Here is a 13960-nt window from a genome sequence, read left to right as displayed (position 1 = left end):
TGTCATTATTTTAAATTGAAGGCATTTGAGAAAAATGCTTTCTCGGAGAAATCTGAAATTAAAAGCATACTGTCAGTAACTCTGCGATGCTTTTCAAAGTTATTTTCTGGTAGTTTTTCTTATACTTAAGTTGTATATAACTGCCTGAAGAATAGAAGTGGAGATTGTTTGGGAGTTCAGGTTTTTCAATTGATGTCAATGGTTATGAACTATTCTGTCGTCTATTTACATGAGCAAGTCTGACAGTGAGATAGGCACAAAATAAAATAATGTTTTATTTGAAGTGGGCTTTGAGTGGTATTTATTGTGGGAACTGACTGCAAGTGAGATTATTCTTTCATGGACGTGGACATCGCTGGCAAGGCTAACATTTCTTGCCCGTTTCCTGATTGCCTTTAAACTGATTTGAATTGCTAGGCCATTTCAAAGTCAACTAATTTGCTGTCTGTCTGAAGTCACGTGTAGATCAAACTGGATAAGGGTGCCAAAGTCAGACATCCTTCCTAAAAGGGCATTGTTGAACCAAGTGAGTTTTTACAACAATAGATGAAATTTGTCATGGTCATCATTGCTGTGACCAACTTTATATTTCAGATTTATTAATTGAATTTAAATTTCACCAACTGGCATGATGGGATTTGAACCCATGTCCCCAGTGCACTAGCCTGGGGTCTGTGTATTACTGTCCTATGACGTTACGACTGCATAACATCCCCCTCTAAATATATTAATGAACATTTCTTCCAAAGTCCTCATTCCTCATTTTCCACAGAAAAACTCAAACGAAAATAACATTGAAGGGCTGGAAAAGACTAGTCTGTCAAAGCTACCCCAATCTCCTAACCTCTCCCTCAGTTTCTCAATCCTATAACTGTATAATCTGCAATTAAAATATATCTGTGTTATGCTCTCAAGTCAGTAAGCAATAGAAAATAGTTTTTTCTTTAGCCGCAAACTCTAGTCACTACCCCATCTATGGTGGTGTATTTCAGCAACAATTTCACCTTTTCTCTGGCAACCTATTCTTTGAGATGGCAGAATAAGTTCATGGATGTGACAACCATTTTATGATACCTTATGCACCTCCATCATAGTTGAGCAAGAAAGTTTAACACTGTACTTTGGCTCAGGATGATCCAGTCTAATGGGAAATCTAGCAATGGGAGAACATGGTTCAGTGTTGTAATGCCATGTTTAGCCACCAGATGCTGTCCGCGTACTTGCAAATTATTTTTTAAAATCAGCCTGTTGAGACATTTTTTGGTACACCTTCCCGGCAGGAGGAACTTGAACCCAGACCTTCTGATCCTGTGGTAGGGATATTACCACCACACTACAACATCCTTTAAGATGAAAGTGATACCATAGAAACACAGCACTATCCATTTACTTGAACCCTTTTTTAAAAAGATGGTGCAGTGATCTTTGAGGTTATCAGTCTCAAGCCAGGTTGTTGTGTGATGCTGTATCCCATAATCTTTTGTGCTTTCAAAAATAAGCCTTCTAGTTTCTCCAGATCAGATCATGAGTCTGCTTGGTTTCGAGTCTGTTGTTACTTCTGCCTGCCATGTAGAGCTGGTTTGGTTGAAAAAAAAACTTCTTGAAAACAGAATTTGTGTATAATTTGCTTACTATCTATTTATTACAAATGGCAGTACAAGACATGAGGGATTGACAGTAGAGGACCTCCTTTACTCCATTATTTTGTTTTTTGTTGCTTTAAACACCGGTCAATACAGACATCTAATATTGCATAAACCAATGTGAATACATGGGCAAATCATGCAAATTTTATTCATTATTATTACGTAGTTCTTTGTTATTGAGGTAATTCACTATAAGAAATCTGCAATATCATATTTCATAACCCAGTGTGATTAGAATAGTGGTTTGCTCAAAATATTATACTAATTCTACCTTTGATCTCTTCATTTCATACATATCGCTGCTAAATCAGGCAGCATCAAAAGACACAATGTGACAAATTATATCAACATGAGATATCTCAATCTCTCCCTGTTACCTTAACTGTATGGTCTACTTAAACCTTTCAGTTACTTTATCAATATAAAGCAAGTGGTCATCATAGCATCTCCAGAATAGATGCATGGCCATCACATATTCTGTCAGCTATGCATCTTTGTGCTTAGGCTTTCTTCACAAAACATTCTGTTCTGAAATCTGTACTGACTCAATGTGTGTCAATCTCACCAGTACTCAAGACATTGAGATACACAGTGTGAACCCATATTCCCATTGATCGAATCCCTACAGTGTGGAATCAGGCCATTCAGCACACCGAGTCCATACCGATCCTCCAAAGAACAATCCCACCCAGATCCCTACCCTATCCCTGTGACCCAGCATTTCCTATGATCATTCCACCTAACCTGCACATCTTTGGACTGTGGGAGGAAGCCAGAGCACCTGGAGGAAATCCATGCAGATATGGGCAGAAAGTGCAAACTCCACACAGTCACCCAAGAATGGAATCTAATGCAGTTCCCTAGCAGTGTGAGGCAGCAGTGCGAACCACTAAGTGACCATGCTACTCTGATAGCTGAGAGGTTTCATGTTGCAGGATGTTGTGATATTATGTTGAAGGACTGTCCATCTGCCAAATTCTCCTTATAAAAAGAATTGTAATCCAAAAAAGCATGGAGTCTACATGTACTTCAAGCAACATTTTAATTGTGCAAACATGAATGGATTCTATAAATAATGAAATCATGGATCGAGTCCAAACCTCCATCTCACCTGCTCAGATATTGACTTGGAAATTCTGTGCAATTCTCTCCAATTTCTCATCTTGATGGGATACTGTTAGGAAATAATCATTTGGTCGTTTGTCTAGATGTTCTGCTGGCCTTAACCTGAGGTTATAATACAGGACTTGACCGAAAACTGTGCAGGGTTTCACTGCCTATAGATTTATGTAAATCTCTCTGATTTCACTTGTTGTCACAAATTGACAGTAGGGCTGTAAATTAAATTAACATTTCAGACTGCCTTTATAAAGAGTAATCGGGTGATATTGCGAAATGGTTTTTCCAGTCATCTGCTGTAACTTGAGTGAAAGAGCCCTGGATTTCCAATTACATCTAGATTTTTAACATTCTCAAACTTGTTTTCATATCCGTGAGTGTATCACTCACTTTCTCTTGAACTCCCTCCAGCCCTACCATCTTTGAGATCTCTGCTCCACACGACTGTGTGCTCTTGCACATCCTTCATTTTAAAACTGCTGCACAATTGCTTGTCATGCCTTCAACTGTCTGGTGCGTAAGCTCTGAAATTCCTTCCTGAAAACTCTGCTTCTTTACCACTCTGCCCTTTCAGACACTGTTTTGAACTTGTGTTCAAAGTTTGTGAGAAGATTTGTAGCTCGGGTGCTCGTTGCTGTGGTTCTGTTCGCCGAGCTGGAAGTTTTTGTTGCAAACATTTCGTCCCCTGTCTAGGTGACATCCTCAGTGCTTGTGAGCCTCCTGTGAAGCGCTTCTGTGGTGTTTCCTCTGGCATTTATAGTGGCCTGTCCCTGCCGCTTCCGGTTGTCAGTTTCAGCTGTCCGCTGTAGTGGCCGGTATATTGGGTCCAGGTCGATGTGTTTGTTGATGGAGTTTGTGGATGAGTGCCATGCTTCTAGGAATTCCCTGGCTGTTCAATGTTTGGCTTGCCCTATAATGGTAGTGTTGTCCCAGTCGAATTCATGTTGCTTGTCGTCTGCATGTGTGGCTACTAAGGATAGCTGGTCGTGTCGTTTCGTGGCTAGTTGATGTTCGTGGATGCGGATCGTTAGCTGTCTTCCTGTTTGTCCTATATAGTGTTTTGTGCAGTCCTTGCATGGGACTTTGTACACTACATTAGTTTTGCTCATGTTGGGTATCGGGTCCTTCGTTTTGGTGAGTTGTTGTCTGAGAACTTGTGTCTCTGTCTGCCCTAAAGCTTTGTTTATCTAATATTCCACTTGTGAAGTGTTTTTACTCCAGTACAGGACTATATAACTGTAAATTGTTGGTAGAGGTGTTGAGTGAGAGAACCTCCCCCAACTCTCCATCCCAGTCGACACAAAAATGAGTGTCTATACCTTGAAAATAATTTATAATGAAAGTGTTAACTTTGTGTTGCCTCTTCTGGCTGTTTAGGAGTAACCCAGAGAAGCTACAACAAGGTTTGGAACTGGCCAAGCAGCAGCTCCGAGCCATTCACCAAACAGTTGCTAGCTGCATTTGCACTAACCTCATCATCTCACAAGGACCCTTCCTCTACTGTTATTTACAAGAGGTAAGGATCAACCCGGGACAAACTTAGACATTTTTAGGGAATTTGATCTTGTAATGCAGACTGACTGGAATGTGAGCTAAATAACCAGGGAAGTAAAATCAGACTTGGATAAACATATCTTAGAATGAGTACAGCGTCTGAAACAGGATTATGCTATTTCTACATGAAAGGTATCATGAGAAGCCAGGGTTTCCCACAGACCATAACATAATATATCGAGGGCAGTTCCTGTGAAATGAACACCCATAAACAGACCAGACAATAAATTAAAGCCTGTTAAATTTGAAGGGTTTTTTAACCTTATTTATTCAGGAATAAAAGGCAGCACCGACAAGACTATATTTATTGCCCATCGCCAGATGCTGTGAGTGTCTGTCTCAGTACATTTCTTTCCCTAATGTTAATTCATTTTCTGTATTTCCTTGTGTTTATTCCCAACCACTGGATCTTATTGCTTTCTCATCTAGTTAGTACTTTGCTTTGCTGTAGTTTCTTGTCCCATGTACCACAGTAACAATCACCTGAGATTCCAAAGATCCATTTGCAGAACATTGAAATAGTTCCACAATTTAAATGCATATAAAAATATATACAAATAAATTATTATACGTGCAATTTGTGTCAGATCCCGCAATATCTTTCATCACTCCAATAGTGAATTATAAATCAATGATTTATGTGGAAAGAATGAACAAAAACTCAGTAACTAAGCTGAATTCCCCTGTAATTACAAGACTGTATATTTATAAAAATATATGCAACTATATCAAATAATTAAAAGAGTTACATTTTTCTGGTAGAAATATTAGCTTTGCCTTTTTCAAATATTGCTATAATATGCTTTATTCAGATTTATACAATAATTTCCCCCAGACATCCTTTTGCACACGCCACCTTCAAAAGGATCAGTCTAAAGATCAAAAGATAAAATCTGGTTTATCAAATGGCTTTGTTTCCCCTGTTTCCCTTGCAAGTTGAGACAATCACTTAAACAAACAAATGGAAAATAGGAGATTGTGCTGCTATTTAGTTCTGTGACAGTAGCACAGCCTTTTTAAAAGTGAATTATTTCTCCTCAGCTTAATATGCAAAAAGATCAAGATGATTTGTGGAATTTTGACACTGACTACAAGCCTGGGAAAATGACATCTGACACTTTTAATTGTCAAAGTTGCACGGCACAAGTTATAGAAGAATTACTCAGCAATTTGTTGCCACCATTTTAAAACCAAAGGATTAGTGTCATTTTACATATTGCTTACACCTTGATCAGTATCAAATTAGCAGATCAAAACTGCTTCAATCACAAGGCTTTGCCAGGAGCAGCAACAGGGATGCCTTAGAATAAACTATAAATGTAGTCACATAACTGCTATAGTGAGACCAAACACTAAATGCAGCAGGCTACAGATGGTGCTAACTAGTCTCACAATAAATGAATCCAAGCAAGTTACATCTAGTCAGGAATGCTAGTGCAAAAGTAATAGGAAGTGCTATCTCTATATACATTTCCGTCTTCAACTATGGTGTACTTGTAATTGACATGCGAATGCAAGAGCTAAGGCTGAAGCAACTGCCCTCAGCCAAAAGTGCAACATCTTGGATTTTTTACATCTTTCTGAAAACCCCACTGTCGCAGATGTATGTCCATTAATTGATGCTGAGAACAGTAGGTAGGAAAAGGCTGGTTGATGACTAATACCCAGAGTCCAAGTACGTACAGCTCACAAAACAAGGGTCTACTCTAGCAATCCCGACTGATTGGATTTCACAATTTTGCATGGCTATGGAAACACTAGGCTACAGGTAGTTCAGCAATTCAAGGGAAAGATCTACCACGACTTTAGGGTAACTAAAGATGGACAAAAAGTGCAAATCTTGTCATGGTCACTCTGAAGAATAATATTTTAAAAGCTAAGAGCAAAACAGATATCCGATTTCACAATGTATCCTAACCAAATATTACATAAAACAGAAATTGAAGAGGTTGTAAGTACTCAAGGTCAAGCAGTATCCGTGGAGGAAAGAAACATTTTGCTTCCAGCTGTGACCCCTTTTCCAGAACATATAGATTTGGCACACAAAGTTGCACCTGTTTAATTTCCTTCACTTTAAAACACACTTAACCAAGATTGTGATTTAGCTGACTTATACAATTCGGTAATTGTGTTCTTTTAAGTAATTCATTTTTTTTCATTTACAGGGGACCCCCGATGTAAAGATCTATTCAAAGCCCATTTGTTTGAAACTTCTGTGTAAACACTTGCTGAAGTGCTTTGTCCGTTCGGTATGTATGTATCCTCGTTAAAGGGGGAGCACACACACACATGCACATGTGACAGCATGGCTGTCAGGGCCCACCTAAGATGGGTGATGGGTTTGAGAAGACCGGGCAGAGTTAAAGTAGAATATGATCGTGTTAAGGGTGGGCTCTGATGGGTGCACGATACCCTCAAAGGAGCTATCTCTCTCCCTCTTACCCAACACTAACCAATACAGAGGAACCTCAATTATCCGAACGAGATGGGCGGGCACTCTTTCGTTTGGATAATTGATTATTTGGTTAATTGATTCAATGCCTTTCCTCTGGGGTTGGGAATTTTCTGTTAAGTCTGCTCCCTGTTGAGGAGACTATGCAGCAGCACAACGCGTGTGAGCAAACCCCCCATCCCCACCTACACCTCCAGTCAGCTGTCCAGTCCCAGTCCCCTGTGTGCCCCCGTTCGCTCCCCACCCCTTCTCCAGGGCAGCCAGACTGGACGCCAACAACAAGACTGCTGCCACCTTTTGGCGGGGGGGGGAGTCTCCAAATAGCGCGCACACAGCCACACACACAACTTTTTACTGCAACTGTTTGACAGGTTCCACCTTTGCCCTGTACCTGTGTAGAAATCCTGAGAGTGTGTGGGCGGGAGGTCATTCATCTGGAGATGGTGCCTGGGCTCCCACCAATGTCCAGGACTGTTCTCGGCAGCATTTCAGTAAGCCGAGTTCACTTTTAATCACTGTAAACAAAAGACGCGATCGGTGTTGGAAACTCTTCTTTGATGTAATGTTTCTATTGGGACCTCAAGATCTTCTTCAGATAATCTGATATTCGGATAATCGAGGTTCATCTGTACAGCTAAAGCTCTACCTCTCCAGGCAGGTAGTTGGAATGTCCCTACTCTGAGCCGAGATGCCCAGGTTCAAATCCCACATGTCCAGTGGTGTGTAATGACATAGACAAGCAACAGCGTGAATAGAAAGCAGTTGTTCCCTAAGTTGAAGTGTCAATAAAAGGGACCATAATTTTAGAGAGAAAAGCAGGAGTTTAAAAGGGATTTGAGGAAAACCTTTCTCACCCATATAGTGGGTGCCTGGAATGCACTGACTGGAAGTACTTGGATGAGGGCTTGAAGTGTCGTAACATTCAAAGCTGTGCGCCTAGTGCAGGAAACTGAGACCAGTGTAGTATATTTTTGGCAATACAGACTTGATAGGCCAAATGGCCTATTGCAACATGCCCAAAATAGGAGCTGGATAAGGTACTTAAGTGACTATTTATTAGCCATTTAAGGAATTCAATAGGCTCAAAGATGATTGGGCTGTCTGGGGTGCAGGTTGGGACAGGCAGATGAAGCCGTGCACTGCATTCCATAGCATCTTCAATGTGCCTGTAGGGACTGTAAAATTCTGCCCACTGTTAATGTGGATTAATTAATTACTGTTTTATTTGCATTTTTTAAAAATTCATTCATGGGATAAGGGTGTCATAAGCTGGACTAGCATTTATTGCCCATTCCTAATTGCCAGAGGACAGTTAATAGTCAGCCACATTGCTGTGGGTCTGGAGTCACATGTCTTGGCCAGACTAGGTAAGGATGACAGTTTCCTTCCCTAAAGCCTCATTCATGAATTTTTTCTTGGCAATGGTTTCATGGTCATCAGTTGACTCTTATTTCCAGATTTTGTTATTGAATTCAAACCCAAATTTGAATCCAGCTACCTAGAACGATACCTGAGTTTCTGGATTAATAGTCAAACACTAATGTCGGCTATTGCCTGCCCCGATAAGTTTTATGCTTTCATCTTGTCCTACTCTCCTTTTCCCAGCCCATCCCTTCCTCCTCTTCCTCCCGCCTCAGGCCTCTTCTTTTTCTGTGTTCTTTCTCTTTCCTCTTCTCGGCACTCTCTTAAACACACTTCCCCCTCCTTTTGCTTTCTTGCTCACTCTCTTGCTCTCTCTCGCTCTACCTCTCACTGCTCATTCCCATCCTGCCTTTCCAAAATCCTCTCTAGCAAATTTGATCTAAGCACTGCCCTTGATATTGACATCCTGCATGCAGTGCCACAGGTCATTGACTTGCCATTTTGGACATGTTGCTGGAAATTCCGTACATGGTGTTGTCGGAGAGTAATAAGCAGTGTCTTCGAATTACATCTGTTCTTCTCTACAGACCAAAAACAAACGATGTAAGGTGCTCCCGCTGGTCATAGCAGCACCAATGGACCTGGAGAAAGGAACAGTGATCGTTATTGGAATCCCACCAGAAACTGAAAGCTCAGACAAAAAAAAGTGAGTCCATAGCTAAGCTCCATGTTTATGGTGAAAAAATGAAAGCTCTATTGTTTCCCTCCATGATGAAAGCAACCACTGCTGTTGTTCTCAGCCAGGCAGGGTCAGCAGATCTGAAAAGAGTGGCGCTGGAAAAGCACAGCACAGCAGGTCAGGTAGCATCCAAGGAACAGGGAATTGATGTTTCGGGCATAAACCCTTCTTCAGTCAGCAAGTTCCAAGTCTGATCTTCAGTTGTGCTAAATTTGCTGATGGAGCAGTGTTTCCAATGAATGAGGTTTTTTTTTTGAAATGTCAAATAGAAAACTGAATTAATGTTTCCATCTTCATATATTTTTTTAAAACTTATCATTGCATTTAGCTAGAAGAAAGTGCAAAGGAGATTTTGTAGTGGTACCAGGAACAAAGCATTTCATGAGGAAGGCGGTGGTACTTTTGAACTATCACTAGTTTAGTAATCCTGAGGCCCAGGTTCATGCTGTGGGGCACTGGTTCAAATCTCACCTGGGCAATCATTCGAATTTTAATTTGATAAATAAAATCTGGAATTGAATGCTCATTTACAGTGACTATACCAATATTAATTGTCAGAAAAACAATTTGTTTCTGTATTCCCCTTTAGGAAAGGAAATCTGATCTAAACTACATGTAATTCCAGTAATATGGTTGGCTCTTAACTGTCCTCTGAAATGCAACTTAATTTAAGAGCCTTTAAGAATGGCCAACAAATACAGTCCCATGAAAGACTAATTGTTTTAAAATTTACATATAGAAGTTTGAGTTCCTGTCTTTGCAGCAGAACAAGATTTGAGAAAATTTTAGAGGTTTTCAAAATATAGTAAATTGGGGAATCTTTTTCCAAGATCTTAAATGTCGTTAATCAGAGGACACAGGTTTAAAATAATTATGAAGTAATTTTGTTTTTATCCAATAATTTATGATCTATAGAACTATACATATTTGGTGAATGAAGCAGATTAATTAATGTTCAAAAAAGACAAATACTGGAATGAGAGAGATTTCCAGGAATGTAGACTTGGAAGATCGCGAAGAACCAGTATGAGAACTAGGACTGAGTGACTGCCTTCTGTGTTGCTCCATTTTTATTAATTGAAGAGCTCCATAAAAAATGAAACATAAACTAAAAAGAATTTGGCTTGATTCCTTTGTAAAATTTAATCTTTTCGTACATACAATGTAAATAATGTACAGCGAGTAATTACACATTGACCTTTGAAATGTGAATTCGACTTCACCCAAGATTCATGAAATGAGAGCTTTTCCTCACTGTGTGTCTTATACATGATATGAATGTAAATATTGAGCAACCAGTGACAATATTCAATCTTATACCAATAAGCTGTAGGAAGCCAAAATTAAACTAATTGTGAAAATAGTTGTGTAACTCTGAAGTTAGTACAGAATTGAATATACATTATTCATCTAGTTGCAATATCATCTGAATGTTCATTGCTGCTACTGAGTGACAAAATGGCAAGAGTTTAGTATTAACACATTATCCTTTAAATAAGCACAGAATTCATACAAAAGAAATGTTTAAGTGTGGTTCCAGTGCAGCTACTGTATAACCAGAAGCAGCTGGTTTGCAAGCTTGTCTTGATCATTTCTGTAACTCCAAATAGAGTGCTATTAGTTCACATTCAGAAGGAGTATATAAAATTGCTTGAAGTTCTGTAAACAATAATTACTCTCTTTCAGTTTCTTTGGTAAAGCATTTGAGAAGGCAGCAGAAAGTACAAGCTCACGGACTCTGCATGACCACTTTGATACTTCCAGTAAGTAACCTTTAAGATAATTATGGTGCTGTGAGATTAAGTTCAGCAATAATGCTGCTAGTGACTCTCCCTCAGGGCCAGTTTGAGGAAGAATCTTTCTTCATTTCTCTGTATAATTGTGATTGATTGCAGGGAGGTAGCCCTTTGAAGTGTGTATGTGAGGAATACGTGTCAAAGATTTTGTGCATAGCTTCAGCCGATTGTTTTAGGACTTCCTTATAATACAGTAGCGGGAAATCATTCCATTCACAAGTATTACAGGATGGAGTTTGTGGGCTAACTCGGGGGGAAAAAGCTGAAGTAATTTTAGAAAGGTCAAAACTAGTATATAAAGAATATTCTCGGTAGCTGGTGTTGTGCAATAAATAAAGAACACATCCTGATCAGTTTTTGATCTCATAGTGTCTAACTTTATGCCTGATGTTGTGTCCTTTTGAAATAACATCGCTATCCATTGGATATAACGTTTATGAACTTCAGAACAGCATTCGCTGAAAAAACATTTCACAACAGCTATGTATCAGTGGTAATATCTTTACCCACTTGCATCTTGTGTATATTGACATATTCCATCCTCCCACATTCAGAGCATCCCTTCCGCTAAATATCTGTTTGGTGCTGGTTTGAGCACAGAGACTGATTTCCAGTCACATTGGTAAAGGTATAGTTTAAGGTGTTGGCCAGCTCTGTATACATGCTGAGTGACTAGATTTCAATTAACTAATTAATCTTTTCATTACAGTAATTGAACTGAAAACTGAGGATCGTAGTAAATTTCTGGATGCACTGATCTCTCTGCTGACATAAATGTGAGTGCAACTTGCCGAAGCAGGAGTACCCAGTGTTTCTGGTCTTGCGTGGCAATGACACCTCTGAAAACCATACTTGGAAAGTCTGACTCCATTTTATGACTCAGGTGTTCATACTGTGCCCAATGAACTTGCCAATACATTTTTGAAGTGCAACATCTTGTGAAACTGGGGACAAATTACTGGTTGTAGACCTGTCAACCATCCTGTCTCCCTATCGCGACGGCACCACATAAATGGCAGCTGAAATCAAGGCTAATTTTAAACAGATCCAGTAAATTTATGACAGATTAAATCATATGCACTTGTAAGTTTTATTGTTTAGGAACAATGCAGAATTTAGAGGGGTATGGGAAAGCAAACAGTGAAAAATTGTGCTGTACCTATTGTATGCTGTAAGCATGATCAAGTGATTGTGAATAGACAACAAGCTGATGGTTATAATGTAGATGCTTCCCTAATACTGATTAATTAATTAGTCAGTTAAATAATTGTTGGAAGCCATCCCTTGATTTGAGAGTGGCGTCTACTACGGTCTTCATGTGACTGAGCAGGCTGATTCTCAACCCTCTGATAAATCTTTGGCCACCTGCGGCAGGATATCCCTGGGAAAGTGGGATCCTGAGTGCACAATTTGTTTCCTTTCCTTTCTTCCTTTGTTGCTGCTCTGCCTCATCGTTATGGTGCTTGAACATGAGTTGGACACACATTAGCATGATGCAATTTTGATGGACACATTTGTCACCATTTGAATGATTGGTAACAAACTCCTCTTAGTCATTTAAAGCAATGTTGCTCCACTTCAAGGAGGAGCTTCAGAATGTTTTTGCAGTATTTTGTCTTGCCCTGACACTGCACAGGCAATCAATGAGGTTGAAATGACTGCTAGTGTTCTGACATTTTTATTGCAGTTTTTAATAGATCTTTTTACAGTGCTCTTTATTTCAAACCCATACTGAAAGATTGAGAGTTTTTTATGCTTATCACTTGCAGCTACTTGTTTATCCATGAGCATTTTTATGATTGTGTTTGGGAACCATTCCCATCAATGGTTTGGTTTAATATCCTGGTAATGGAATGGAAAGTCAAACAAAGTTGCACCTAAAACTGATTTTCTTGCCCCCCCCCCATTCCTGGAGAAGCATGCTGTTTTGTAAAAGCAATGAACTTTAAGACAATGTGTTTGAGAGGCTTGATATTTCTTTAAACTGGTATGTCATTCTGAATTCTCATTGCCCAAACAAGTATCTTGTAATTTTTACTGTACATTAATTCTTTTAATCTTATGATGTTCAACTAATATTTTGTTTCTCGTTCTTCAGAAACATGCCTCGTGATTTTTCACTTTGTAGAAAGATGCAAGATTGTTCTTACGTACTTGGTTCTGTATTGTGTAAAAGGTGTGTAAATTACCTCCCTGTCATGTTGCCATGTTGTCATTTACTGGTTTTTATATTGAGTATTTTATTGTAAATTGTGTATTATTGTAGGCATGCTATTTACCCAAATTTTACTGCCGTATATTTTAAATAAAATCAGTACTAATTTTACATGATTGAATTGTTGCATAATTTTACCTTGTACACTTTCATCTGATGTGGAAGTGCCGAATTTTTGCCTAATTCTTTTGAACACTAAATTTTAGAGGCGGAAGTGAAGAAGCTGTGGGCAAAGTAGGGCCGGGGGCACAGCCAAACGACTCCACACCATTGTCCCATTGCCTGGGAATCTCACAGGAGGCAGACCAGTGTGTAGATTGACTACCCATTCCACAGAAGTGGGCAGCTAATTACTGAATGAAAGCTCAGATGGGGCCATGAACCAGAGTAGCTGGCTTCTTGCTAGTAACAGTGCAGCCTAGCAGGATCCATTTCAATAAATGTAACACTTAGAGTACAAAACAAAATTGGGATTGAGCTCTCACTCCACAGAGTTGTCATCAATGAGTTGTCATTAGGAGGCTGCATCCAGTCAAATTGCTGAAGCACTCTGTTACTGGCAAGTGCAGGCTCAGGACCTCTACTTGGACTCCCTGTTGGGGTCCCAAAGCACACAGTATCACCTTTTGCATCTATTTCTGAAGCTCCTACACTTTTTTTAAAAAATCCAAAACCAAAAGACAATAAAAAGTGAAAACTATGAGCAAATGTGGCAGCTCGGAGCAACTTGTGGCTTGATTTATAATTACTGATCACTCTCTCCTACATCTTGATCCCTGCACTTTAACTGATTGCTATTTCAAATTGTCGAGTGTTTACAGTACAGTTAAGCCCATCAAGTCTCCACCAGTTCTTTACAAGAATAGTTTCCCTGAATATGCCAGTATAGTCTTTCAACAGTTTGATATAAATTCTCAATATCTGATTTAAAGAACAAGAACAAAGCTGCAATTCCTTTTGCATCACTGGTAGTGAATATCGCTGGGAATTTTGAAACACTATTAAGGAACCTGGTGACTGTGAGAAAGGCATGCTCCTGTTCCTATGACAACAAACAGTGCCATTTTTTAACACAGC

At 39.4% G+C, this 13960-nt stretch overlaps 1 protein-coding gene across 5 annotated transcripts in view; it reads left to right on the top strand.

The window, feature by feature from the left end:
* Positions 1–12994, top strand: part of cdc45 (CDC45 cell division cycle 45 homolog (S. cerevisiae)) — a 47630-nt gene extending 34636 nt beyond the window's left edge. For 4 of the 5 annotated variants that reach the window (XM_088000179.1, XM_088000177.1, XM_088000178.1 and 1 more), the window contains 5 exons: positions 4143–4281; positions 6485–6568; positions 8721–8839; positions 10559–10635; positions 11378–12994. In XM_088000179.1, the coding sequence (XP_087856305.1) occupies positions 4143–4281; positions 6485–6568; positions 8721–8839; positions 10559–10635; positions 11378–11442 (484 nt within the window). In that variant the 3' untranslated portion in view covers positions 11443–12994. The remainder of the gene's footprint in view (positions 1–4142; positions 4282–6484; positions 6569–8720; positions 8840–10558; positions 10636–11377) is intronic. The other variant, XM_088000176.1, reaches the window with a different exon arrangement.
* The last annotated feature ends 966 nt before the right edge of the window (positions 12995–13960 follow it).

Source organism: Chiloscyllium plagiosum, unplaced genomic scaffold (genome assembly GCF_037043375.1).
Source record: "Chiloscyllium plagiosum isolate Xiang-an unplaced genomic scaffold, Cpla_swu_hap1 HiC_scaffold_24, whole genome shotgun sequence".
NCBI classification, from domain to species: Eukaryota; Metazoa; Chordata; class Chondrichthyes; order Orectolobiformes; family Hemiscylliidae; genus Chiloscyllium; species Chiloscyllium plagiosum.
This window is presented reverse-complemented; position numbering and strand designations above follow the sequence as displayed.